The 26,359-nt window shown below is 47.8% G+C and overlaps 2 protein-coding genes across 3 annotated transcripts in view; one reads left to right on the top strand and one right to left on the bottom strand.

Annotated features, from left to right (window-relative positions):
- Positions 1-738: 738 nt before the first annotated feature.
- Positions 739-26,002, top strand: LOC135829027 (mucin-19-like). Of its 2 annotated transcripts, XM_065341430.1 has the most exons (16): positions 739-1,122; positions 1,975-2,561; positions 5,041-6,520; positions 7,254-7,367; positions 10,721-10,818; positions 11,055-11,108; positions 12,502-12,556; positions 12,950-13,067; positions 13,324-13,408; positions 16,274-16,758; positions 19,123-19,986; positions 20,391-20,460; positions 21,008-21,097; positions 21,917-22,009; positions 23,639-23,728; positions 25,005-26,002. In XM_065341430.1, the coding sequence occupies exons 1-16, from the start codon at positions 1,011-1,013 to the stop codon at positions 25,128-25,130; spliced, it is 4,521 nt and encodes a 1,506-aa protein (XP_065197502.1). In that variant the 5' UTR covers positions 739-1,010; the 3' UTR covers positions 25,131-26,002. The 2 variants fall into 2 exon arrangements, with proteins under 2 accessions (XP_065197502.1, XP_065197503.1); XM_065341431.1 differs by lacking the exon at positions 23,639-23,728.
- Positions 25,300-26,359, bottom strand: part of LOC135829028 (actin-like protein 6B) — a 14,824-nt gene continuing 13,764 nt past the window's right edge. The window contains exon 16 of the mRNA XM_065341432.1: positions 25,300-25,904. Coding sequence (XP_065197504.1) covers positions 25,824-25,904 — 81 coding nt within the window. The 3' untranslated portion in view covers positions 25,300-25,823. The remainder of the gene's footprint in view (positions 25,905-26,359) is intronic.

Here is a 26,359-nt window from a genome sequence, read left to right as displayed (position 1 = left end):
TTCTACTTGTGGACGCAAATAGCTCAGAAATCAGAGCGCACATCACAACCCGCAAAGCTCTGCTTTTTCCGAGTGACTGTACAGGCGCGGCTGGGCGCATGTATCATGTAAACTGTAGAATCTTCGCTGACTGTGACCGTTATAACATAATTTTTATGTTATATTGAGGGAATCAAGAATATCTCGCTCCCTAGTCATCGTAGCAAGAAACACTCAGAAAAGCTGAAAAAAGTGAAAGTTTCTGGTACACAAGCAAGTTATGTACACTTTCGTTTAGTACATAAACCCCGTTAATACATAACATTTATCAAGTCCCAGAGATTATGTATTAACGAGGGACGACCTGTAATCCGGAAAGGCCTACTGCGCAAGGGCTGGAAGATCATCGTGGAGACGTGGTCACGTGGACCTACATAATCGCGCGTTGACCAGTGTTGACGTCACTATCGTGACTTTTACGCTGATTACATCATACTTCACAGCTCAGCTCAGCTCAGCTGAGCAAAAAAAGTTAAAAAACGGATAAACTGATCGAATCCGGTTTTATGGAATACTAGGCCCGCCTAGGCCTAGCTGAGAAACGTTTTTGATCTCCAAACCTATCCGATTTCAGTAGTACAATCTGTACTGCAAAATAAATCGATCTGTTTCCATGCTTCCTCCATCTAAAACATGGCGGTGGGAAGGGGTTTCGTATGTACGAATAGTACAGTACGATCGAGTAGTTTCGAAGTGGCCGAAATAATTCATTTTTGCTGATGATGGTCCAAGCTAGCCTTGCAAAGGCAGCTAGCTAACGTTAGCTAGCTTTTCTCTCCCATCATACACGTCTTAGTTCTTCTCTGTAGCCAGGTTCGTTTGAGACAGTTGGGCAGAGAGATTCCGTTGTATTCACTGCTGTATTGCCTGCCGGTCCTGGAGGAGTGCATTCTGTGACCTTAGTCAGTTATTTACTTCTCTAATTTTTACGCTAATGAGTACTGCTGTACTGTGCTTGAGGAACCTTTGGCATGGACCAAGTATCCAGTGCTAACACTAACAGCCAGGACTCCACCGTTTCAGAGACGGCAATGGATAACAGTAAACAAGACCCTGACGCCGGTACACCTGAAGACTCGGCAGGTATGTGCCATTGTTCGTAGCTGTTGATTTCTCCAAATTATTTCTTGTTTGTTGACTTTTATTTTACATTCCTCAAGGCCTTGTTCGGCACTTTCCCTCAGTTCGTTCCTAACCGGATCGACTGTTAAAGTATTGTAAATATTATGCATGGTATTTTGGAGTTTCAGCCACGGCTTTCATCGCTGTAAGGTGGACAGCCCTCCAGAGGTCATCATTTTGCATTAAAATTTTGTGTTGCCAGTTCAGGGGCGTCGGAAGGTATTTTAGTGTGGTACGGTCAGCCATCTGACGTACAATTTACTCGTGGGGGAGTGGTGGCGGAGCCGAACATTTTGGAATTTTAGACCCCAGATCAGTGTATTTTGTTGATTCACGGGGTATCTGGGGCAAAAAGTGGTACGGTCAATACCGTAGTGACCGTACCGTGTGCGACGCCCCTGCAGTTATTATTGTGATTGTTCGCATGTTCGCGTTAGAGTCGATCAATGATCCACACTTTCGCTCATGAAGAGACACTTCATCAAATGGCGTCAAACAGAGGTATCGAACAAAACGGAAACAAAGAAACGTGTAGGTGCTTAGATGGTGAAGCTAAATTACCAGTCAGTAAAAAAAGCATTTAAAAAAGTAAAATGAATTTCGTGGCTTGCACGAGAATCTGGCGGAATGACTTTTTTGTTACCTATGTTACAAGTTGTAGTACATTGTACATCACATTCTCAAGGATGATGCAGCTTGTCAAGTGGCCGAATCAGTAGTAGGCATATAGCCGTGGCAAACACGACATACCTCTCCTCTTTTCTCTCTCTCTCTCTCTCTCTCTCTCTCTCTCTCTCTCTCTATGTCTTGCAGTTGTGGCTGCAAAGCCCAAAGGCCGTGCTAAGCGTCGTTCCCGTGCTGCTGCACAGTCCCCCAGTGTGAATGCCGAGTCTGACGCAACACCAGCTCAGCCAACACCTACTCGCACCTCCAGTCGACGGGCCAGTGCTGTAAAGGCTGCTGCATCTTCGACAGCCTCGCCGCCTCATAAGCCAGCAGGCAAGGGCAAGCGTGCCGCTTTAGAGAAGGAGAGAGCTAAGTTGCAGCAAGAAGTAGATGCAGCTGAAGAGAAGATCAAGAAGGCCAATAGTAAGACATCCATTTGCAGTACTGCCACCGAATCTGACGAGTCTGTGGATGGTGCGGCAGCTAGTACCGAAACTGCTGAGAAAGAAGACCTAGACCCCGCTGCTGTAGCCAGGGAGCTGGCGAAGGCACCAGCCAGAACGCCGCGTAGTCGCTCAGCAGCTGTCACAGCTACAGAGGACGCAGCAACATCACCATCAGCTACTGCGGCTACTGCCATATCTTCACGCCGATCCTCACGCAAGCGTAACACATCTACTCAAGATGCAGCAGAAGTGGAGACAACACCCAGACCTAAACGTACACGCGGAAAGGTTAGACTCTGTCTTATGTACCGCAACGTGTAGTTTGATATGTTCAGTCAACATTTAGGAAACTTCACTTCTGAACTCCAAAAACGGTCTCTTCACTGCGATTTAAATTGAAATTTACATTACACCAATTTTTCGGGCCTGGCCCATCATCATAAGTACCTATGCAATGGAAATTTTGTCATTCATTACCCTGATGATGGGCCAGGCCTGAAAAATTGGTGTAATGTAAATTTGAATTTAAATCGCAGTGAAGAGACCGTTTTTGGAGTTTGGAGTTGAGGAGTGAAGTTTCCTAAATGTGTAAGTGGCTGCGTTGGAGTTTGCGGACAATTAGAAAAGTGTACACTCAACCTTGCGAATAACGACCTTCGATCAGCCATGAGAAAAGTGTTGTTATTGGCGAGTTGTCATTATTCGCGAGGTTGAAAGTATGCGCTCAAGTGGTTACTTAGTCTAAAGATAGTAGTGTTGTTACTGACGGGTTGTTGTTATACCCGAGGTTGATATGTACAGTGGTGGCAAGTCAAGTATCACCCCGATACGTCTACACAAACACATGCGAATTGTATGGCACTATGTTCGAAGTCTGACATGTGGCTTAGACTCCAAAAGTCCAAATGTCAACAAAATACGAAATAGGCCCAAGGGGGATATGCTTTAGACCCCGGTACGGCTAACACCCCGGATAATACGGCAATCATCCCCCTGGATGGGACAATGCTGTCATTGCTGGATAATAGCCGTTACTTTTGTAAGCCATAACTTGTGGAGGGGACTATCAGACTACTAAACTATGCGGCATGGATATGGGCGGCACAGTGTGGATGTACAGAGATGCCATTGATGCACTACCTGTACTCACCTGTGGTTTGTGATGCTGCTTGGTGAAGCTGCAGCTCTCAATGAGCGACCTCTTGTTCGTTTGAGAGCGGATTTGCCATCTGATTTGCTAGGCCGTGCTTCGGGATGCGGTCTTGGAGTTGGGCTAGGTGATGTGCTGGCTTCACGTTCTGACTCAGCGTTGACATTGGTACTACCAAGAGTACATAACCCCCCAGAGTGTGCAACGCCTGATCCAGCTCTGCATAGGGTCTTGGTCGAGCGTATTCGGATTTTTGCTTCATAATACCGTACACATCTGAGGGGAACCCGGGGAGTCGCGGGTACTCTCGGATCAAAAACAATGGTGCCCTGCCTCGAGTCCGGCCTTGCGCTGGTGTGGAGTGTACGCATGACATCAGAAGATCCGATTCCGCTTGACCAAGACCCTATGCAGAGCTGGATCGGAGTTGCACACTCTGGGGGGTTATGTACTCTTGGTACTACGTTGATCTTTCGGTTCTGTGCGAGACGACGACGCTGTGCCCAATGGTGCAGGTTCCTGCTGAGGCAGTCTAGTATCTCTTATGCTGTTGTCGTTCACTGCAGCTGTTGTGTCCGACATACTGCTGGTGACAGTGACTGTACACTACTGGTACAAACTACCAGGGAACGAACACCACGAGACTATTGGCTACAGTCAGCAGTGAAAATAAACAGAGCAGAAGTGACGTGTCTATCCGAGGCTGTCCACAATTAGTGTCGCCGTATGTCACGACTATGCACCAAGCGAGAACACATCGCAATGCGCAATGCCGCCGCCTATAGATGTACGCCTGGGTACACAGAGCACAACGGACCTCTAGGATTGTTTGATGTACTGTAAAAGGAGAAATTTCCGGTGGTGTTTTATCTTTGGTAACTTCGGTGCCGACATTTTTTACCGAAAGTTCCAGTACTGGTACTAGTACACTCACCTGGAAAACGGGTTTACCGAAAATTTCCCTCCGCCGCACCACCGATTTTGGAGAATACCGAAAATATTACACCACCGAAAATTACTGCTATTACAGTACAGTTGCGCTCGGTGAAATCCGACCCAAAGTGCATACCCGGTATTTGGTGCACTCAACTTGCACGGCCCTTGACACCCTGGAAGTGGCACGAATGCGGCTGGACGTACACTTGTACAAGTACAATGATGTAATCAGTACTGCTACCGGGCGCCAGCTTTGCACTTTGGGTCGGATATCAGGTCGGATATCAGGTCGGATATCACCGAGCGCACCTACTGTAAAGCGATAAACTTTCACGGCGCGCAAATTCTGCGTTTTCACGAAAGGGGCTGGTTCACGATGAGGAACTTTTGCGATGTTTACCTCTCTGGGATCGTATACTGTCTCCAATAGACGTACGTACTGAGCAATATGCGGCGATTTAAATTCGCGAATGCGTGATGGTTGCGAAAGTAGCGAAATTTAATCACTAGCGAAAGTTTCTCCTTTACAGTCGTTATTCATGATCTGTATTGCAATGAGCAATAATGAGTGGGCTGGAATGCTAATGGTACGCTGTTCTTTTTTTTCTTTCTTTTTTTGTCGTGTTGCCCTTGTTCTGGCTGCTTGCTGCTGCTGTTGCTGTTGCTGCTGCTGGTAACTAGGCAACTCCGGCAGCCACACCGCAGGACACACCATCGACCACGCCAAACAAGGACGTTGCTTCTGAGCTGCCCAGCGTCACCGCTGGACCTGCAGGTGATGTCAAGGTATCCGATGTGGAAGTGGCCGCCGGTGTTGCTGCTGCTGACACAGAGCAACCAATGGATATCGGTGCTGCTGCTGCTGCCACGGTTTGCGAGGAACCAGCAGCTGCAAGCGAGAAGGGCAGTGGTGACCGCTCATTGGACTGTCCAGCCGACGCGACTGAGCAATCAGATACTCAGTCTGGCCATGGTGACGCCGCGTTGGTGTCGGAAGAGCCCATGGACTCAACTGCTGATGAGTCACCACCGTCTTCACGTATAACTGCAACTGCGAACGTAAGCAAAGCTGCTATGGGAGAGGAACTGGCCAATCTGGATGCTATGCCGCTGGAAGATGCCAGTAATCCTGCAGACTCTGTTACCGAGCAAACAACCGACGTCAGTGATTGTGTAGCTAAGACAATCACATCCAGCACAACCAACATCACCACAGCTGCTGATGCTGATGCTGATGCTGCTAGTTCAATTGCTACCGTAGCACCCAGTGGAACTACTAACTTAGAAGATGCAGCAGCATCAGCAGCTTCTATTAGTAGCAGTACACAGGAAAAGGAGTCGGAAGTAGCAGAGACAGAACCAGCAGCACTTGACTCAAGCGAGGAGTGTGAAGAGACCAATGGCGGTACGGACAATGAACCATCACCTACACAAGATGCACAGGAAAATTCCGAAGCGGCTGAAGGTGCTCTGCGCGACGTTGAGACTGTTCCTACTAGCTGCGGCATTGACACACCGTCATGTGAGACTGCCCAGGAGCCTCTAGAGTCGGCGGAGGAAGCACTGAACTCTTCTGAAGTGTGTGAAGTTAGTAACAACTCCACTACGGCTGAATCTCAGTCTGAGAACCAGGCTGATGAAGTAGTCACCGACGGCGTGCCAAGTGGCAACGATTCTGATGGCAGCTCATCTCCGGAAATGGGCCACTTTGAAGTCCTCGAAGAGCTGAACATGGAGCAGCTTGACACTCAAGCAGCTACTGCTGATCAGAACGGCCCAGTGACGTTGCTGCTCGACCTTGAAGATAATCAGAATATGATGGAGCAATTGGATTATGGCGGGGATGATGATGATGATATACAACGCCCGGATGAAACTGATACTGTGAGCAGCGGTGACGGTGCTGCTGCGACTGCTGATGATGATTCTGCTGCTGCTGCTGCTGCTACTGCTACTACTGCTGCTGATGGTAGTCAGGAGGACAAGAATAAGAGCTCTGAGAAAAAGGACGCGAGCAGCAGTAATGGCAACCGTTCTTTGAGCACTGTCAGTCAAGGCCACACCAAGGGCACAGCAACGAAGACGCCAGAGAAGCCTATAGGCAGTGGCAGGGCTGAAGCTAAGGACAACGGCAACAGTAGCAGAGTGTCTTCTCGGAGATGTAAGTGCAATCAGTACAGTGCGAACTGGTGAAAATATCTTTTGCTCAGTGTTTTGCTTCTGCAGTGGTACTCAATGAAATCCGATCGCGTGAATCGAGTTTTCGCCATGCACCCAGTTCACATCCCAGTGTATGCAAGTCTAGGGCTGCACAGCGCCCCAGTGTGGTGTTTGCTCGCTTGATCAGATTTCATTGATCAGTGCAGTAGCTGTGGCTTCCCTCTCTGTACTACAAAAACTCTACTTGAAACTGTGCAAGCTTAGCGGAGCCGTCCATCATTGTCGATCCACCACACAAAATATACAAGATTCGTTCATGGTTTAGGAGGGTCGAGACGAGTTTTGTTTTGAAAAATATCGATACTAGCCGAAACATCAATCCATTCTACGTGTCAAGTCAATCTTTTTCGTTTAGGGGTATGGGTGGGTGGGGAGTGTCAGAACGAAACTTTTTCGTTTCGTGATGATGCTGTGTGGTCCCTTACGAAACTTTGTGTGACAGGAGGTTGGGAGGGGGGGGGGGGGTGTTGCTTTTGTCTGCTGTCTGTGTGCGTGCCCATGAGTATGAGAGAGAGAGAGAGAGAGAGAGAGAGAGAGAGAGAGAGGTAGTGAGAGAAAGAGAGACAGACAGACAGACAGACAGACAGACAGACAGAGGGAGAGAGACAGAGAGGTAGTGAGAGAGCGAGAGAACACTGCTGTAACCTTCTTCACGGTTTGCTTTGCGTCTGCAGCATCTGGCGACAAGTCCACAGCTGGTGATAGGAAGCCTGAGAAGGAGGTCTCCGCAAAGCTAGCACATGCCGCAAGCAGTGGAACTAAGGTCACCATCTCCTCTTCTCCTTCAGGTCAGTTTGCTGTGGGTGTTGCTTCTCTTTTCTTGTTGCTGTTATTCCAAGTTGTCTTTTTCTTGCGCGCTTTGCCCACGGATCGATGGGTTGAGATGATCGTGATATTTCCCTAGTGGCTTGGCTGCGAGTCTCATCCCGGCCGGCCTATTGGCGTAGCTAAAGTGCTGATATTGGAGCTACATGACGTGGTTTCTACTGTGCTGGCTGCATATTATCTGACCACTCGCTAAGAAGTGTGCTATGCGTTTCATTGTGAACGTGTGAACTAAGCAGGCTTGTATACACGGAAGGCATCACGCTTATGTGACTCAGGATGCACTTTTGAGCAGGAAGTGTGGCCTATGGCCGGGGATTTCAATGCCCAGCACTATACTTACTGACGTGGTGTGATAGTGCAGCAGCAGTACACGTACAGGGCTGCTCGATGAAATCCGGTCGAGTCACTCAAGTTTGCGCCTTGCATCATTTCGCAGCCCAGCGTTCGCAGGTCTGGGGCTGCGCAACGGCCCGGCGTGTACTTGAGTGACGCTGTGACTGGATTTCATTGAGCAGTACTGTAGTATGTATACTGTCCTTGTTTTGACCGTGTGTTGACCGTGTGTTGACCGTGTGTCCTACGATTGTGCTCGATTACACAGTGATGCAAGGTTGTTTTCTGAACATATCTACTGCGAAGTAGGTAGAGAAAAGCAGATGTTCATGTGATAGACGTGTGTGTGGTGTGTGATGTGTGTTGTGTCACACTAGTGTATGTGAGAAGCTACGACTTTCTGGTGTAGCTTTAGTGCATGCTAGTGTGTGATGTCACCTGTCTTACTTTTCCCTTACACCCCCACCTCCCATACATACACACATACATACATACATACATGCACACATACATACATACATACATACATACATACATACATACATACATACATACATACATACATACATACATACATACATACAATGGAAGCGGTCCTCACCAAGAAAACACAATCCGTTGCTACTCCGAGTTTCTTGAGTTTTTCAATCGTCAGGCAACTTTTCTAACTAAAGCAGGGCTGTCAGGTCCACTAAAGAAATACACAACCACACAGCAAGGCGCACAAAAGAGAAAGCGTGAAGTGTGAAGAGTGAAGAGTTACTGCTAGGTGCAGGCAGTGTAAAATATTGATATCAATTGTCCATTACTGTAACAAGCGCTGAATGGAGCACGTAAATATGGAGTTAACTAGCGCATGCCTGGCGTCAGGAGGTGTAAGGCCATATATATATATACGTATAAGTATAACGGAATCACGTAAAACCGGACATGGACAGAACAACCTGATGCCCAATGGAACCAGACACACTGCACCATTATTGTTATGATTAACGCCAAATATAGCACCGTAATGGCCTTACACCTCCTGACGCCAGGCATGCGCTAGTTAACTCCATATTTACGTGCTCCATTCAGCGCTTGTTACAGTAATGGACAATTGATATCAATATTTTACACTGCCTGCACCTAGCAGTAACTCTTCACTCTTCACACTTCACGCTTTCTCTTTTGTGCGCCTTGCTGTGTGGTTGTGTATTTCTTTAGTGGACCTGACAGCCCTGCTTTAGTTAGAAAAGTTGCCTGACGATTGAAAAACTCAAGAAACTCGGAGTAGCAACGGATTGTGTTTTCTTGGTGAGGACCGCTTCCATTGTGTACTAGCTCCAGTGCACCCCAGCGCTGTTGAGCCCTCTTTGCGGTGGACGGGACCACTTCCCCCTACATACATACATACATACATACATACATACATACATACATACATACATACACACATACATACATACACACATACATACATACATACATACATACATACATACATTAGATGTACGTGCATGTACATGGTTGTTGCCATGTCTGCTATCTTGCACCCTTATCAAGGTCATGGTGGTCTTTGTAAACTTTTGCCAGCGTCATGGCGGTCCTTGTTTTTGGCGACCTTCACGCCTTGGGTTTTGGCGGTCTTCACGCCTTGGGATTTGGCGGTCCTCGCACCTTTTGGTGGTCATGTTTACACGTCACACCCGAAACAGCCATATTGTGTGTCACTCCGGCTCTTTCTGCTTTCATTTGTGTGTGCTCTGTTCCTGCAACACTGCTGGATTGTTTTCTGTGAGTGTTGCAGTATGCAGGCTTGCTGTGGAGCTGGCTTAGTTCTAGTTTATGTGGAACTGACTTAGTTCTAGTTTCTGTGGAACTGACTTAGTTCTAGTTTCTGTGGAGCTGGCTTAGTTCTAGTTTCTGTGGAACTGGCTTAGTTCTAGTTTATGTGGAACTGACTTAGTTCTAGTTTCTGTGGAACTGACTTAGTTCTAGTTTCTGTGGAGCTGGCTTAGTTCTAGTTTCTGTGGAACTGACTTAGTTCTAGTTTCTGTGGAGCTGGCTTAGTTCTAGTTTCTGTGGACCTGACTTAGTTCTAGTTTCTGTGGAACTGGCTTAGTTCTAGTTTATGTGGAACTGACTTACTAGTTTCTGTGGACCTAGCTTAGTTCTAGTTGCTGTGTGGAGTTTTAGACCTTGGCAGTGGAAATTTGGTTAGGCCTTCTCCAGGCATGGTCTTGTTCACTGTGGATCTCTGGCCAGGTATGACCATGCTTGGGTGTCGTTTGCCCTGTGCAGGCATGGGTGTTGTGCGTATCTCTATGAAAAAAGTCTCACTACTATCCTCTACTACTGCATTCCCTTGGCCTGCTGCTGTGTTTTTTTCCCCCTGTGTGAATAATCCCGTACAACTAATACTCTCCGAAACCTGCTGAGGATGAGATATGCAGCTGTGAAGTGTGGTGTGCTGTCTCTCTCTTTGTCCAGTCCTTTGACCACTTTGCTTGGGTGGTTTTGACTGCAGCAAAGCTGTATTCCTTGTCCAGTTGACTTGTCTTATTGGCACTTGCTGGCTTTAGCAGCACAGTGCTTTTCGTGTGCGAGTTGTTTTCAATTTCTTTTTCTGGAAGTAGATATTGTAACCGCTTTGGTGTTGTTGAATTTGTGAAGCAGGTTAGCTCTACAGCTGTAGGGGATATGCTTGGCAGTCTGTTGTTGGGTCTGTTGTGTTGTGTTGTGGTGTTGTGATGTAGCAAAGTACAGTGGTTGCTGCTTTTGTGCCACTCCTGGTAAATATTAGCGTGTTGCTGGTGTCGAGTACCTCTTTTTTTCTTTTTTTTTCTCTTTTTTTGTGGCCACTTACTAGGTGAAGCTGGTGTATCCTTTTCTGGGTAGCATCTGTATCCTGTCATGTTCATGTTGGAGCCATCTTTCTTTATGATTGTCTTGCATGTCACGATTTTTGGTTGTTTCTCTTTGTTTCTTGTTTTGCCAGATGTTAATCAGCAACCGAATAAAAGGCTATTCCGAAAGTCACGCTACTTCATCATCAAGAGTAACAACCACGAAAACGTAGGCATTGCCAAAGGCAGGGTAAGTTTCTCAATGTCTCTCTCTGTCTTTTTCTCTCTCTGTCTCTCGATCTATCTATTTCTCTCGCTATCTCTCTGCTTCTGCTTCTTTCTATCTATCCCTGTTCTGCCTTAGGTCTCTCAGCTTTTCTTGTTGGTGTTCATTTCTTATCACAGACAGGTTGACTTTGTTTCATCACAATGCTTTGTCGTATCAGCTCATTGTGGTTGTATTTCATGGGTCTGCACTGTGTTTAGAATGTATGGGCCACTCTGTCATTCAACGAGAAGAAGCTAAACAAGGCATTTCGGGTAAGACACAGTTTGTGTATTCTTCTCCCTGGGCCTCTCGATATGTTGTGTGGTACCACCATGCTCCTTTTTCAACCCTCTCTAGCTATTAGACCCTTCGAGATGCAGTGCCAAGGTGTTGGTCCACTCCACACAGACACACACGCGCACATACAATACAATAATGCCCATCCAAAGATGATGGCAGATCCTGAAAGGACCGACAGTGTTTCAGTCACGCGGCACAGAACTTCGAGTGGCGAGTGAGGTCCTGGCGACGGCAAAAATCTCGGCCGCAGTGGCACCTGAAATCCCGAGACATAGGTTAAGGCGGCTGGATGGTGTTGCAGGCCAGTCTCCACGCACGACGGTCCTCGGCTAGGCTGTACCAGTCATTGATGTGGCGTTCCTCTAGGTCAATCACGATGTTGTCACGCCAACGCTTGCGTGGCCCGTGGCGAGGGTGCGTCTTCTGGAGCTCACCAAACAGTACGCACTTCGGTATTCTGTAGTCCGACATGCGTCCGACATGCCCCAACCAGCGAAGACGGCGCGTCCTCAGCATCTCCACCACTGATCGCAAACCAGCCCGCTCCAGGATGACTGCATTGGAGAGATGCTCATTCCGTTGTTCTGACTTGCTGACGTCCAGGATAAACCGAACACAGCGGTTGTGGAACACTGACAGACGGCGGGTGTCGGTTGCCTTGACAGCCCATGACTCACAGCCATAAAGTAACGTTGAGAGGACGACTGCAGAGTAAACATGAGTCTTGGTACGCACAGAGATGTGGCGGTTTCCGAAGACAGCAGAACGCAAGGCACCAAAAGACCGGGAGGCCTTGGCAAGACAGGAAGAAACCTCAACCGACAACTGGCCATCATTAGTAATACAGCTACCGAGGTTCACCATTTCTCGATTCAAATTCCCGCGACTGAAACACTGCCACTTGTGCAAAAAAGATGTGCTCACGCGGTTTGCTTGCAAGGCAAACGAGCGAGGCCTTGGGGGACCCTTTCCTGGTCTTCACCACACGGAAAGGGCCCCCAGAACGGCGGGGGAGATCTTGGGAGTAGAGCTCAAGAAAACACAACTGTCTCCTACAGACACTACACACACACACACACACACACACACACACACACACACACACACACACACACACACACACACACACACACACACACACACACACACACCTGCCTCACTGGCTGCGGAGGGGAATTGGTTTGCTGTAGAATGTGGGATGGGAACGGAGACGTAGTATAAGTTTGTGTGAAACACCACCGTTTAGCGGGCAGTCCTGTTTCCCGATACACCTATGTATGCACAAGCATTGCTTTGTTTTCGTGATGAATTCACTGACTAGCTCTAATTTGTGGTATGTTGTTGCTGCTGCTGATTCTTTTGCAGGAATGTAACAACGTCATTCTGATATTCTCTGTCAAGGAGAGTGGCAAGTTTCAAGGTTAGTGCATTGCTTTCATCATGCTTAATGGGTTCCGCCTCCTAGAATAAGATCCTGCAGAGCAGTGTGTTGAGTTGAGACGGCATGTGTTCTGCTTGCTCCTGCCTCCCGGCCAGAGCAGCTGGAGCAGAATTTCTTTTTTTATTTGTCATGAAACCTAGCCGGGACATCCTTTTGTAGTGTAGCATGCAATGTTGGGCAATTCTGGTATATAAAAAAAGAGCTCTTGCTGATTGTACATCTGCAGTATCAAACTGGGGTGGATTCTCTTATTATTATTCTTTCTTGTTAGTGTGTACGTGTACGTGTGTGTATATGTGTATCTTTGTCTGGGCGTGTGTGTGTGTGTGTCCGTCCCTGTGTGTGTGTGTGTGCATGTGTGTGCATCTGCAGGCTGGGCACGGTTAGCTTCAGAAGCAATACGCGATGGCACTATCATACCATGGGTCTTACCTCACAACATGCTGCCGGAGCAGCTGGATGGTTTGTTCCGCTTGCAGTGGATTCACAAGTAAGTGGCAATGTACACTCTCATTGCCTAATCTCTGGCACCATGCTTGCAGAGCTTTGCGTGCTTAGCCCCATTTTACCCTCCTTCTGCTTTTGGACCGAAATCATTGGAACACATGAAGAGGTGTGCAGTGCCACACTATGCCATTTTAACTACAAGCCTGGTGTGTATAATTATGCTCTCTCGCACGCACACCTGTAGTGTGTTTCAATTGTATTTTGCTTGATTGCTGATGCTGCTGCTGTTGTTGTTGCAGGGGTCGATTGGACTTTCAGCGTACACTGCACTTGAAGAACCCCTGGAACGAAAACAAAGTTGTGAAGATTGGCCGTGATGGGCAGGTAATTGTTGTGCCCTGTTGTTACCATGTACCATACCCTAATCACCGCGAAAACTGAACTAGACTGCTTTGCATGCCGCATTCATTAGCCATTGCCTTGTGTGTTTTAAAGATTCTGAAGAATGAGGCCCTGTTGAGTTGGAGTGTTTGTCCCGGGATGAATATGTGATGCATGTACATGAACGTCTTCACCCCATCAATTTCCAGCCGTCACGTGTGCACCACTTTAATCCCACAGTATGGCTATGCATGTTTACCCCAACCTCATTTAGTTGTATGGGGAGTCTAGTTGCTTGCGGATGAATATGGATATTTGTATGCATGTGCGTCCCGAGGTGCATTTCAGCTCGGTCCTGAAGGCAGTTTAAGTGTGTATGTGTGTATGTACATGTATTCTGACCGAGTTGAGCTCACTCTGGGATGGAAAAAGTTCATATGAACAGGCTCAGAGGCTGCTAGTTGGTGTAGAGTTTGTCTGGTTGGGCAACTTCTCACTGCTTACTGCAACCCAACCTGAGGATTTGTGCGGCCTTCTTTAAAGGGGAAGGTAAGGCAAAAAGCTAAATTTCACCAGTTGTAGTCTTCGGGGTGCTGAGTCGAAAGGTCTTGGTCCGAGAAAGCTGAGGCGCTCCCTTCCTACTTGAATCCCAATCGAACTCGCGCACTTCCACCGAAACTGGGTGACTGCGCCCTACTAGATGGGGATTTGTATGCAAAATGTCACTAAAAGCGCCATTTTGTCCGTGCTTTTATAACAACGAAATGGCGCTTTTAGTGACATTTTGCATACAAATCCCCATCTAGTAGGGCGCAGTCACCCAGTTTCAATGGAAGTGCGCGAGTTCGATTGGGATTCACTGTGTTGCCACACCTGCCGACGTGTCAGTAGCCTGCCGATTGTTGAGGCATGTCACGACCTGCCGACAATTGACCTTCTCCTGCCGACAACAGCCATGAAAGTGTCCAAGTTTGACCTTATGCGTGGTTTAGAAGTCATGATCCAGATTTTTGGCTTTTACTGCTCATTACGCGTGTTACCATAGCTCTCTCCTAAAGCGCTAAGCGAAATCATCATCCGTCTCGAGAACAATCGGCAAACTCAGCCTGAGTCTCACGCAAAACGTGAATTTTTTTTAATTATCAGTGCCGCACGTGTGCGTGTATCGAGGTCGCTGTATAGGGGAGGGGGTCCGGGGGTGAAGACCCCGGATGATGCATTTTGATTTTTTTATCCTACTGATATTTGGCTATAATGATGTGGCAACACTGGATTCAAGTAGGAAGGGAGCGTCTCAGCTTTCTCGAACCAAGACCATTCGACTCAGCACCCCGAAGACTACAACTGATGAAATTTTCATTTTTGCCTTAACTTCCCCTTTAATTTAAAAAAACCCCCATCTGAAATGCAGGCTACTGTATGCGCTGCCTAAACTGCATGGGGAAGTAATGGCCAAAGATCAAAGTTTCACTACGTGTAGTTCTCTGAGTGCTGAATCGAATGTGTGTTGGTCTGGAGAAGCTGCACCGCACCCATCTGTCTTGTATTCCCTAAACGTGTCTGCACCTCCACAGAAATAGGAAGAGTGCACCCCCTACTGAGGTAGAGAATTGTACAGAAATCTTCACTTGAATCGGTCTTCTTTTGTAGAGGCACGGACGAAAATGAAAACTTTCAGAATCTGTAGTCTTCTGGGCCGTTGATTGAATGGTGTTGGTCCAAGAAGACTGCAGTACATCATGCAGTACATTATGTTTAACCTTTATTCCCAATCAAACGTGTTGCCCTATTTTCATAATAATCAACTGATGGTGTGCTCCATTGAATGTAACTTGAATGCACCAATGAGTACTCAAAGTGCAGTGACACTATGCATAGCATGCATCCATCTCCACACAACGGTCTTTTACTGTTGTGCCGTCGCATGCAGCTACATGTGCATGTACACATGTACAGTGCTGCTCAATGAAATCCAGTTGTGTCACTCGAGTACGCGCCGGGCGTTGCGCAGCCCTAGATCTGCGAACACTGGGCTACGAAATGGTGCAAGGCGCAAACTTGACTCACGCGACCCGATTTCATTTAGTAGCACTGTCGTTCATCAACAGCTGAGCCGCAGCTGACGCATACCGTAAAACATGTAATTTTAGGTGCATTAAAATTTCGGTGCCAGGGACCTGCCAGTTTTCAGGTGTAATGTAGAATGAGGTGACCAGCGTTCCGTTCACATACACTGCATACTCTACTCTAGTGCCTGGTTTCTCCACCGAAATCACCGAAATTAAAGTTACACCGAAAATTCCATGTTTTACAGTACATCGTGAAATAGGTCGTCTGATTGGGAATAGCAGGTTAAACGGTGTGTCGCCGTCTCATCGTCCTAACACCATTTGGTTCCATGCTCTGAAGACAACTTGTTTTGAAAGCTTTATCTTTGTCTGAGTTTCTAACGAATGACGCTTCAAGTGAACATTTCCATACGAATCCCTGTCGACTAGTAGAGCTCACTCTTCCTGTTTTGGGGGAGTTGCTTGAATTCAATTGGGGTTATAGGACGAACGGATCGTCGTAGATTTCTCTGGCCAGCATCATTTGACTCTGCATCCATAAAAACTATGAGTCGTTAAATTTCGACTTTAGGCTGCATTTTGGCTCGTCAACTTGATTCTTCAGTCCCCGACTGTACTTACCTATTTGGAGTTGTCTTGTTTATTTGTTTGGATGTGAAGAAGCATGTGTGTTTCTCTTTTGAAGATATCCCCAGTGAACTGTGCACTATCAGAAGATACGCTGTGCTATCTAGTGTGTGTGCGTGTGTGTGTGTGGTGTTGCTGGATAACTGTGCTCTCCTGTGCCCTTTGCTAATAGGAGGTAGAGCCGACTGTTGGGGAGGCGCTGTGCCGGCTGTTCTTCACCGAAGGAGAAGGATATATCGGTGACAGCAGCAACAGCAGCCGCATGGTTGCATTCCCGGATAGGTCCAGTGCAAGCCGTGGCGGCAGTGGTGGCAGCAACAACCACAGTAGTGCAAGTAGCAAGCACACCGGTAGCAGCAGCAGCATGAGCAGTGGCCATGCTGCCTTGGGTCACGGTGTCGGACAACCAGTCGTTCAGCACAAGGCATTCCAGCCTATACTCATCTCGTCATCGACATCAAGTGCGCCTGCTGGAAGTAGCAGTGGCAGGAGTCTGCATGCCAGCGGCATGTACAATTCCAGTGCAGCAGCGGGAGCATCATCATCATCATCACGTACTGTTGGATCTAGCAGCGACCGTGGCAGTGGCAGTACCAACTCTAAATTGTCTACTGCATCTAGCTCAGCACACCCGTCGTCAGCATCATCATCCTCGAGGTTAGCAGAGTGGACAAGCTGTTGCTGTTACTACACATTGATGTGGACTTGTTCGTCTTCCTCTTGTACTAGTATAGTTGTCATGCCAGTAGCAGTAGTAGGTGGCAGTGGGACAGCTGCTGCAGTACTAGCAGCTCTATCGGAAGCAGCTGTGGGTGCATTGCCGTTACGCAACCATGCATTCTGTCTCTCTCACAGCACGTGCTGCATGCAGCAACAACAGTGCTGCTCTTGTCGTCAATTGGCCGCTGCTGCTGCTGCTGTGGACCTTAGCAGCAGTAGCAGTTTTGCGCGGCTGTTGCTATCGCTACAGCAGAGCAGCTCTTGTAGCTGTAACTGTAACTGTGCCTGTGGCTATGATGCCGCGGCAGGCACTACTACTTCTAGTAGTAGTGGTAGTATTCTCAAAGAACTTAGCAGTACTAGTAGTAGCAATAGCAGTAGCAATGGCAATACTGGCCTGGACTATAATGCTAGATGTATCACTAGTGCAAGTAGCAGCAGTAGCAGTGTTAGCAGAGACTCTTTATTGTTGATGTTGAAGCACGGGATACTACTCAAATCAGCAGTATATGCTGCTGTGATGGCGAAGGTGTTGCTTGCTGGGACAATATGCTGTGTGCAGCAGCAGCAGAGACAAAGCATCATTCCTCTACATGTATATTCTAGGAGTAGGGAAAGAAGTAGTGGGATGTTTGAGTGTAACTACCACTATGCAGTGCTCATGACTGTCATTACCATCACCACCACACTCACACTCACCACCCCACTCACCGGCCCAGATTTGCGTAGTGACTTTCATAATGCAATATCACCACTACCACCACCGCCATTACCAACCACCTTGACGGCCATGACCATGGTCACCAGCACTGGCCGCGCTTGGTGTATGAGCATGCGCCCCCCGTGTATACATACTGCAGATGGTGTTGCCCCCCGTGTATACATACTGCAGATGGTGTTGCACAGCAATACTGCCAATAGGATGGTTGTCACTGTGAGTGTTTGGTCACTCACATGCCATGCTAGTGGCGCAAAGTGCTTGTGTTTAGGCTGCAACACCATGCTGCACCTGGACGACTTATCCAGTAGGCTGTGGACTATTCGCCTAGTTGCATTTTCCCTCCGCCAACATCTGCTTGAATGCTTAAATGTTTGGAGTATCACAAGCCCGTCTGTGCGCGACCATGTCCAAATGCTAGTGCTGACCGAGGTAAAGGCGATTCTGACGATTGTGGGCGCCCGAAGTCAAGCCGTGTGGATTGCTTTGTTATCGAATGAGGAGTGCTGCTTCTTCTGGCATCGGCACACCACCTCCTACACAGCCTCGTGCATACACAAAAGTAGAAAGTGTGGTAGATTGGTGAAATGGACAGTGGCCCTGGACCAGTTAGCATGGACAATGGATGATATACCGGACACTGGTGGTACACCTGGACTAGGGAGTGCAGTGGACTAAGGACTGTTTTATCATGTAATACGTTGCATGGAATTCATGGCGAGTTGTGTGCATACTGCCGCAACACTTGCACACAATACTTGGACTGTAGGACTTGTGTATTCTCTAGCCGTGCTGGGTGGTGGTGGTGGCAGCACTTGGCTAAGTTCGCGGTGCCAGTGGCAGCAGCTTCACATTGCCACCATCACCGTGATCACCACCACCATCATATTCTACAGCCGCCGTTGTTGTTGCATCAATCCTATCATCTACTTCTTGTACCGAAGTAGAGTAGTGCTGCTATATTCACACATGTTGCTTTCCGCCATGCTTTGATCAGGTTATGCAGCTGCTGCTGCCGTTTGTCATGTGTCTTGTTGATATGTTGTCTCTCTCTCATGGAAGCGTGTGTGTGTGTGTGTGTATGCAAGAGAGAGAGAGAGAGAGTGTGTGTGTGTGTGTGTGCGTGCGTGCGTGCGTGCGTGCGCGTGTACATGGTGTGTGTGTGTGAGAGAGAGAGAGAGACGACTTGCACACTTCTTCACGTAAGTACATGCGCGGCTGTTGTCGATACTCTTGTCCACTTTCCAGGTGCCAGTTTTATGGCTAATTGTTGAGCATGAAGTCTGCCTTGTTCCACTATGTCATGTTTCCTGTAGCTGCTATTCGAGTCTTCTCGACTGATTGCCCTGCTTCCTTTCCTTGATAGATAATCAATGCATAGGCAGTCAGGTTGCAATGATGTTCATCATCAGTCTGCTGCTGAAGCAACAGTTCCAGTGTGTGTAGTAGTAGCAGCAGCAGCTGCAGCACCGCCACAGCAGTAGCAACCAGTATGTATGGTGTTGTATGCTGCTGTGTTCTATATGTGCCCCTGTCTTCTTCTTCTTCTCCTGGTCAATGTGTACTCTATGTTGTTGTAATAGACGTGGAATTAGTCCGCTAATGCCGGTGGCAAGCTCAGCAGCATCACCCGCTGCGACTACATCTGCAATGAACACCACCGGCAGTGGTAGTAAGCAACACTCCGGTAGCCCAGCGGCATCATCATCATCTCACCGTTCTCATCACCATCATCGTCCTGCCTCACCATCAGCACCATCAGCACCATCAGCATCCTCATCAGGCCGATCTCGGTCGCCACGCAGTGATGCAGCTGCTGCCCTGGCACGTAGTCGGGCCGGTGAGCACCGTCATCCAGCACCTGCTGCCGAAGACAGCCGGTCACATGACAGTCGGTCACATGACAGTCGGTCACATGACAGTCGGTCACATGACGGCCGGTCACACGACAGTCGGTCACATGACGGCCGATCACACGACAGCCGGCCACATGACCGCGACCATCGACGCAATGCACCTGCAAGCTGGGACAGTGCACAGTCATCACATGGTCATAGTCGACGTGGTGCACCTACTGCTGCTGGCAGCGGTGGCGGTGGCACTCTTCCTCCAGACTATGATGACGATGGCAGAGGGTCACGCTATCGCGGGGCAGACAGAGAGCAGCGTGATTTCCCCCCGCGAGACCGTGCCCGAGATCGTGCAAGAGATCATCGTGAATTGGATCGGTCAGACAGAGAGAGGGATCGTGGACGTGGTGATCGTGGCGGCGTTGACTATGATCGGCGTGGTGCTAGTGACTACTCTCGACGTGCGGATCATCACGATCGCCATCGTGGTGCTAGTGCTGCTGGTGGTGCTAGCTCACGCCATGAGGATTCCTATCATTCTCGATCACACAGACAACGCTCAAGATCCCGCAGCTTTTCTCCTCCGCCTCCTGCCAAGTACGGTACCATGTGTGTGTGTGTCTGTGTGTCTGTGTGTCTGTCTTTGTCTGCCTTTGTCTGTCTTTGTCTTTGGCTGTCTTTGGCTGTGTGTGTCTGTGTGTGTGCTGTGTGTGCTGTGCCTATGTCTGTGTCTGTGTGTGCAGGTGGGTGCGTGCGTGCATGCAAGTGTGTTAACATGCATTTGTGACTTTTGTGTGCGTGCCTGCATGCAATCAGTATACATGGTATGTGTTGTGTGCTCTGTTGCCATTGCAATTTGTATATATGCTGCTGCTCATGATTCTGCATTATCTGTTGCACTGTGATCTGGGGATATTACTGCTCTCATCACAGATCATGTCGTCATGTCGTCTTGATTTCCTCTCATACATGTACATGTATGTATCTTTTGTTGATTACAGCTCGCGTACATCTCGTCGTTCTAGTTCTGGACGGGAGTTTGGAGTTCACAAGAGTACTATTTTACACGGGGTAAGCTCTACTGAGATTCTCACTAGTGCTGCTGCTGTTTCTATAACTGCTGCAGCCGTAGCTGCTGCTGCTGCTTGTTGCTGCTGCTAACTTGTGTTACTGTTGCTGCCGTTGCTGCTGCTAATGTTACTGCTGCTGCCGTTGTTGCTGCTGCCATCGCTGCTGCTCCTTGATGCTGCCGTTGCTTCTGCTGCTGCTGCCCGTGCTGTAGTTGCTACTGCTGCTGCCATTGTTGCTGCTGCTGCTTTTTTGTTGCGTCTGGTACTGATAGTGCTGTGAGACATAACATTTATTTGAGGTTGATCTGAGGTGGCGTTAGACTTTTCCCCATAGGTGCACAGGTATTTGAAGAAAGAGTCGACTTTACCGCTATTCTTTTGCTATTTAAGGCTGGAATGTATGTGAACTGTCATTGTGTGTAGCCCCTGTGTCCTTTTGTTGTGCTTGCGCTGCAAGCGTTTTGCTGACTGCTGATTCATGTTGTCATGTTTGCATTGTTTGCATTGTTTGTTCTTGTTGTTGGCTTGTTGTTGTTGCTGTTGGCCAGTCGTATGATGATTATGTGCGTGAGTATGCACAACGCCGTCAAGCCACTGCACCTGCCATGCCTCCCGTGCCTGCTGCTGCTTTCCTACCTGTAAGTAGACAACAGGATGATGGCATGTTGAATGTCTACCTCGTCTTTGTGTGCCAACTATAGTGCTGGCAACTGAAATCCTGATTTTCGTGCTCGATTTCAGCACCGATTCTAGCCGTCTCTACTGCTTAGTGTTACCAGCGCAATGTGCTGCGTCTTTGCAATGTGAGCGCACTGCGTTGGGGTCAGATTTCAGCTACCACCGCTGTACTTCGGGGTTAGCAGGCACATCAAATACACTGCTATAATTCAGCCCGTAACTACGCTTTACCCATTGCATATAAATTAATTGAGCCCGGACTGACTATTTGAGTTCAGCTCACCTCCAATATTGCAACTCCCTGTGTCGTAACTTTGGTCACCTTTGGACAACGTCACCAATCTTGGGCTTCTCAGTCTTCTGAGTCCAACATAATATAATAATTATATTATTTATTACACACAAAAGGCACAATGGAGGTTTACAGATTTGTCGCAACTCGGAGTTTCTTGCTCAATGCAATCATCAGTCGACTGATGATTGCATGCCTGATGATTGCATTGAGCAAGAAACTCCGAGTTGCGACAAATCTGTAAACCTCCATTGTGCCTTTTGTGTGTAATAGTGCTCCACTTTATTGTGTTGAGCCCTCTCCGCTGGCAGAAGGAAGTTTTCCTCCTTCTATGTATGTATGTATGTGTGTGTGTGTGTGTGTGTTTGTGTGCATACGTGTCTGTGTGTGTGTCTGTACGTGCATTTCTGTGTGTGTGTGTGTATGTGTGTGTGTGTGTGTGTGTGTGTGTGTGTGCGTGTGTGTGTGTGCCTTTACCGTACACTAGCATATGTCGCTATCGGGAGCTCCAGGTTCTTTCCCAGTACCTCCATCTAACTCTGGTGCTTCATCATCATCTAGTGCTGCAGTGCCTAAATCGGTGAGTTAATGAGCTTGCTGTGTGTTGGGGGGTAAATAATGTCTATGCAAAATTCTGCATTCACGAGTCCATAATCCCCAGTCTGTACACATCTGTACACATGGGGCCTGATACAGCACACTGCCTTTATTACACACTCGTACTGTACACCGTCATGACCTGGGCAATCAGATGGGCTGTTGTCTCACTGCTGATCTGCTACCGTTTCGAGCTATCTAAGTAGACTTGTGTAGGTTTTGTTAGTGAGTGTTAGCGCCGAGGCCTTGCCTTTGAATCTACCGTATGACACATGTACTAGTATAATCCACGTGAAATTGTGGCAATATAGTCTAGGAAATTCCAATCCAGTCAGCCTGAGCTTTGTTTGGCTGCATAATGAAGACTCGTTCCTTGACACGTTCCTTGACACGTTCCTTGATGAAATTACATACACCTCGTCACACTGTCAGTAGAGAGAAAGAGGTTACGCTTCTCCCTGTAAGTTAACCCTTTTACGGTCTCACATTTGAAAATCGATCACCGGTGATCGATTTTTTCAAACTATCGTAACTCAGTCAATTTTTGAGCAAATTCGAACATCTAAATATCTAGGTTGAAGAGAAAGCTCCAGGCTATCCGTAGGAACAATCGCCGAAGCGATAGAGTGAACGGCTGCGATGCTACGAAGCTCGCGATCTGCGTCACGGCTCATTTGCGATTTGAGTGGGCGAGCTGGGTCTTGAGGACGGGTTTTTCCCTTTGCAGCTAGCTGTCGCCATAGAGACACGGATTCAAATGAGAGTATGGACTCGCAGCACTCCTCACAAAAAATGTGAGCTCGATGTGAGCAAGGAGAGGGAAATGGCTGTTGAATCTTGTTTATCGTCGTGAATCAAGCACTGGGGCGATGTCGCTGCGCTGCAGCGCTGGATCCACGGCACGCTTGGTGTCGAATTGTAGCTCGGCGTGTTGCTCGTGTCCAGAGCTTTCCAGAGAGCCCAAGATCATGAAAATCAGCAAAGGGAAACTGAAGTTATGGATGAATCAAGGTACGAAATTGTTGAATTCTGTAAATAGCCTCATTTTGACTGGATTCTGAGACCGTGAAAGGGTTAAAACTATCGTTGGAGATTGATTTCTGAACATACTAAAGTTTGCTCAGGGCAGGCTAAATACCGTGCTTGTAGATGGACTGGAAGGGTAGATATAGCTAAGAAAGAGGGTGTTTTCAATGAAACAGCAGCATGTTGCATGAATAGTACACAGCTGAGCAGCTATGAAGCTTTTTCCGGTTGCTGGACACGTGACTTCTCCTGTTACCTGACTTGTGGGCTCAGTACTACTGTATTGTGGGAAACTTTCAACCCGTACAATGGGCTTGCAATTGTACACCACCACCCATGCTGTGGGGTGCTGGTGTTGGCTGGGTGTAACTGTTCGGCTATTCTAAGGATGAAATGTGCTGTTGGTGGTGTTTCTAAGGGTGGAGGTGCTGTTGCTTCTGCTGCTGCTGCTGCTGCTGCTGCTGTGTAACTGGGGTGGGAGGGACATTGTTGCCAGTTCTTGTCCAGTGTCGTGACGGCCATTCCTATGTTGGGTTGTAATGTTAGTTGATTATGCTGCCATGGTTGTGATGACACCCACTTGCAGCTGCAGTCGCGATCCGGACTGCACTCAACAATGCACAGTTCCTCAACTTATGCCTCCTCCACAGCAGCAGCATCCTTTGCTAGGCCGTTGGTGAGTCGAAGAAAGCATTGCTGTAGTGTAGCCTGTACCATCCATCACCACCTTCACTTTCACTGCCAACACCCTCCCCATCACTACCTCCACCACCACCATCACCGCCAACACCACCACCTCCAACACCGACACCTCCAAAACCACCACATCCAACATCAACACCTCCAAAACCACCACCACCTCCAACACCAGCACCACCATCTTCACCACTTGTACTGTGTGTGTGTGTGTTACGTTGAATGTCAACTGGGCTTGATCGTTACTTTACGTGTAGGCTGTGTACGCCTTTTTCGCATGGAGTGTGTTTGGGGACTGAGGAGTGCAGGGGGAGGTACTGATCATGTTGAGCTAAAACTTGTTGATAGCGGCCGTAATATGAATGTCTGGTATAGTGTGTAGATGTACGATTTGTATGTATTGGTGTGTGGATGTACGATTTGTATGTAGATGTACGATTTGTAATGGTGTGTGGATGTACGATTTGTATGTAATGGTATGGGATGTACGATTTGTAATGGTGTGTAGATGTATGATTTGTATTGTATTGGTGTGGGGATGTACGATTTGTAATGGTGTGTAGATGTACGATTTGTGTGGATGTGATTTGTAATGGTCTGCAGATGTACGATTTGTTACGAAACTCCCATCCATGCCGAAGCAGATTGTGACAAAGGAGCTGTTTTTCTAGCTGTTTTTCTTGCTTGTAAGGGGCCTTCCGTAAATACCGATATTTATTTAGAAACGAAAACTAGTCGTTTCTCTTCAACCCCCCTCCATGAGAAACGAACACATACAAATGGTACATAGTATCGATATTTTTGGTCTTTTTTCTGGACATGCTAATAAAAATAATAAATAAATTATCGTGTCCGTTCCCAAAGGGGACTCACGACGGCCGCTAACACCCGGTAAACCCTCTGGACATGCTCACGCATGCAAAATGTGCATCGATATTTTTTGAGAAACGAACAGGCGCTCAACCCCCTCCCCCCTAAACGACTAGTTTTTGTTTCTAGATAAATATCTATATTTACGGATGGCCCCTAAGCAGATTTTGTCTGTCATCACAGTCTTGTCTTGACTTGTGCTATGTGCTGCTCAATGGAATCTGAGTGTGAGTCAAGTTTGCATCTAGCCGCGCTTGCCTTCATGCTCGTTTGTGGTTGTAACATGTGGTTGTAACAGCCTATTCCCCTGTGTGCATGTACGTGTGTGTATGTGCGTGTGTGTGCGTGCATGTGTGTGTGCGCCTGTGCTGCTCATGTCATCACAGATGTACGATGCAGCATGCAAGGACTTTCTATTGCGTACTCGAACTGGTCTACCAGCATCCTCCTCACCACCATCATCTTCACATCGCAGCAGTGGTGGTACTTCTTCTCATCACTCCAGAAGATAATTCCCAATGGCTGTCTTTATTCTTGCCCTCGCTGCTTAGCTGATGATCTAGAGCTTGCAGAACACTGTTGTGTACCCTGTGTTGGCTTTATTCGTATATTGTCTGTGTTGCCTGTATGTTGTCTGTAGCTACTGTTTACATTTAGTTACACATTCACTGCTGCTGTTGCTGGTAGTCATTGCAACATGGCAATTCTGATCTATGTCAGCATTGTGCGTCCATAGAAACCCAAACCTAGAAAATGTTATAAGTTGTGAGCAACAGGTTGTGAGCAACAGGGCAGCCAACCAAAAACCAAACAAAACAAAAACAGCAAACATAAACAGCGAGTAGACGGCTGACATGCATGCACTACACATGCATTCTCATGTATTTGTGTGCTATGTACATTGATTGATACATTTTTGAGCAATTTTGTGCTTTCTTTACCTATTCCTCTTTGTACACACTACTAATATTGTTTGGATGTGTGTGTGTGTGTGTGTGTGCATGTGACGTGTGCGTGTGTGTGTAGCATGGCTGGCTGGTTTCGTATGATGTCCAAGTTATAGCTATCAGTTTTCTTCTTTGCTTCATCGTTGTTATTATTATCGTAGTTGCTGTTCAGTCACCGGCCTTGCTTCATTAGTAGTATCTCCATCGCTTCTCCTTGCTTCCTCCATCCTCCCTTGCTACTTGTTGCGTTGTAACTGCCTATGGACACTTTCTGTCCACGCATGTGCTGCCCTGCTCGTCGTATTCATGTCGGCTGATCCACATCTGCTGGAATGTTCCCTACAGCAACAGCAACAACCACAGCAATTATAGTCGCCATGAATTGATTGCTTTTTCTTCTTCTAAATTTCATGCAAAAAAAATTTCATTTTAAAGCATGTGTGTTTGCTAGTGCAGGGCTAGTGCAGGGCTAGTGCAGGGCTAGTGCAGGGCTAGTGCAGGGCTAGTGCAGGGCTAGTGCAGGGCTAGTGCATGGCTAGTGCAGGGCTAGTGCATGGCTAGTGCAGGGCTAGTGCAGGGCTAGTGCAGGGCTAGTAGTGCAGGGCTAGTGCAGGGCTAGTGCAGGGCTAGTGCAGGGCTAGTGCAGGGCTAGTAGTGCAGGGCTAGTAGTGCAGGGCTAGTGCAGGGCTAGTGCAGGGCTAGTAGTGCAGGGCTAGTGCAGGGCTAGTAGTGCAGGGCTAGTGCAGGGCTAGTAGTGCAGGGCTAGTGCAGGGCTAGTGCAGGGCTAGTGCAGG

Source organism: Sycon ciliatum, chromosome 13, assembly GCF_964019385.1.
Source record: "Sycon ciliatum chromosome 13, ocSycCili1.1, whole genome shotgun sequence".
NCBI classification, from domain to species: domain Eukaryota; kingdom Metazoa; phylum Porifera; class Calcarea; order Leucosolenida; family Sycettidae; genus Sycon; species Sycon ciliatum.
The sequence above is the reverse complement of the archived record's forward strand: the minus strand, read 5'-3'. Positions and strand labels throughout refer to the sequence as shown.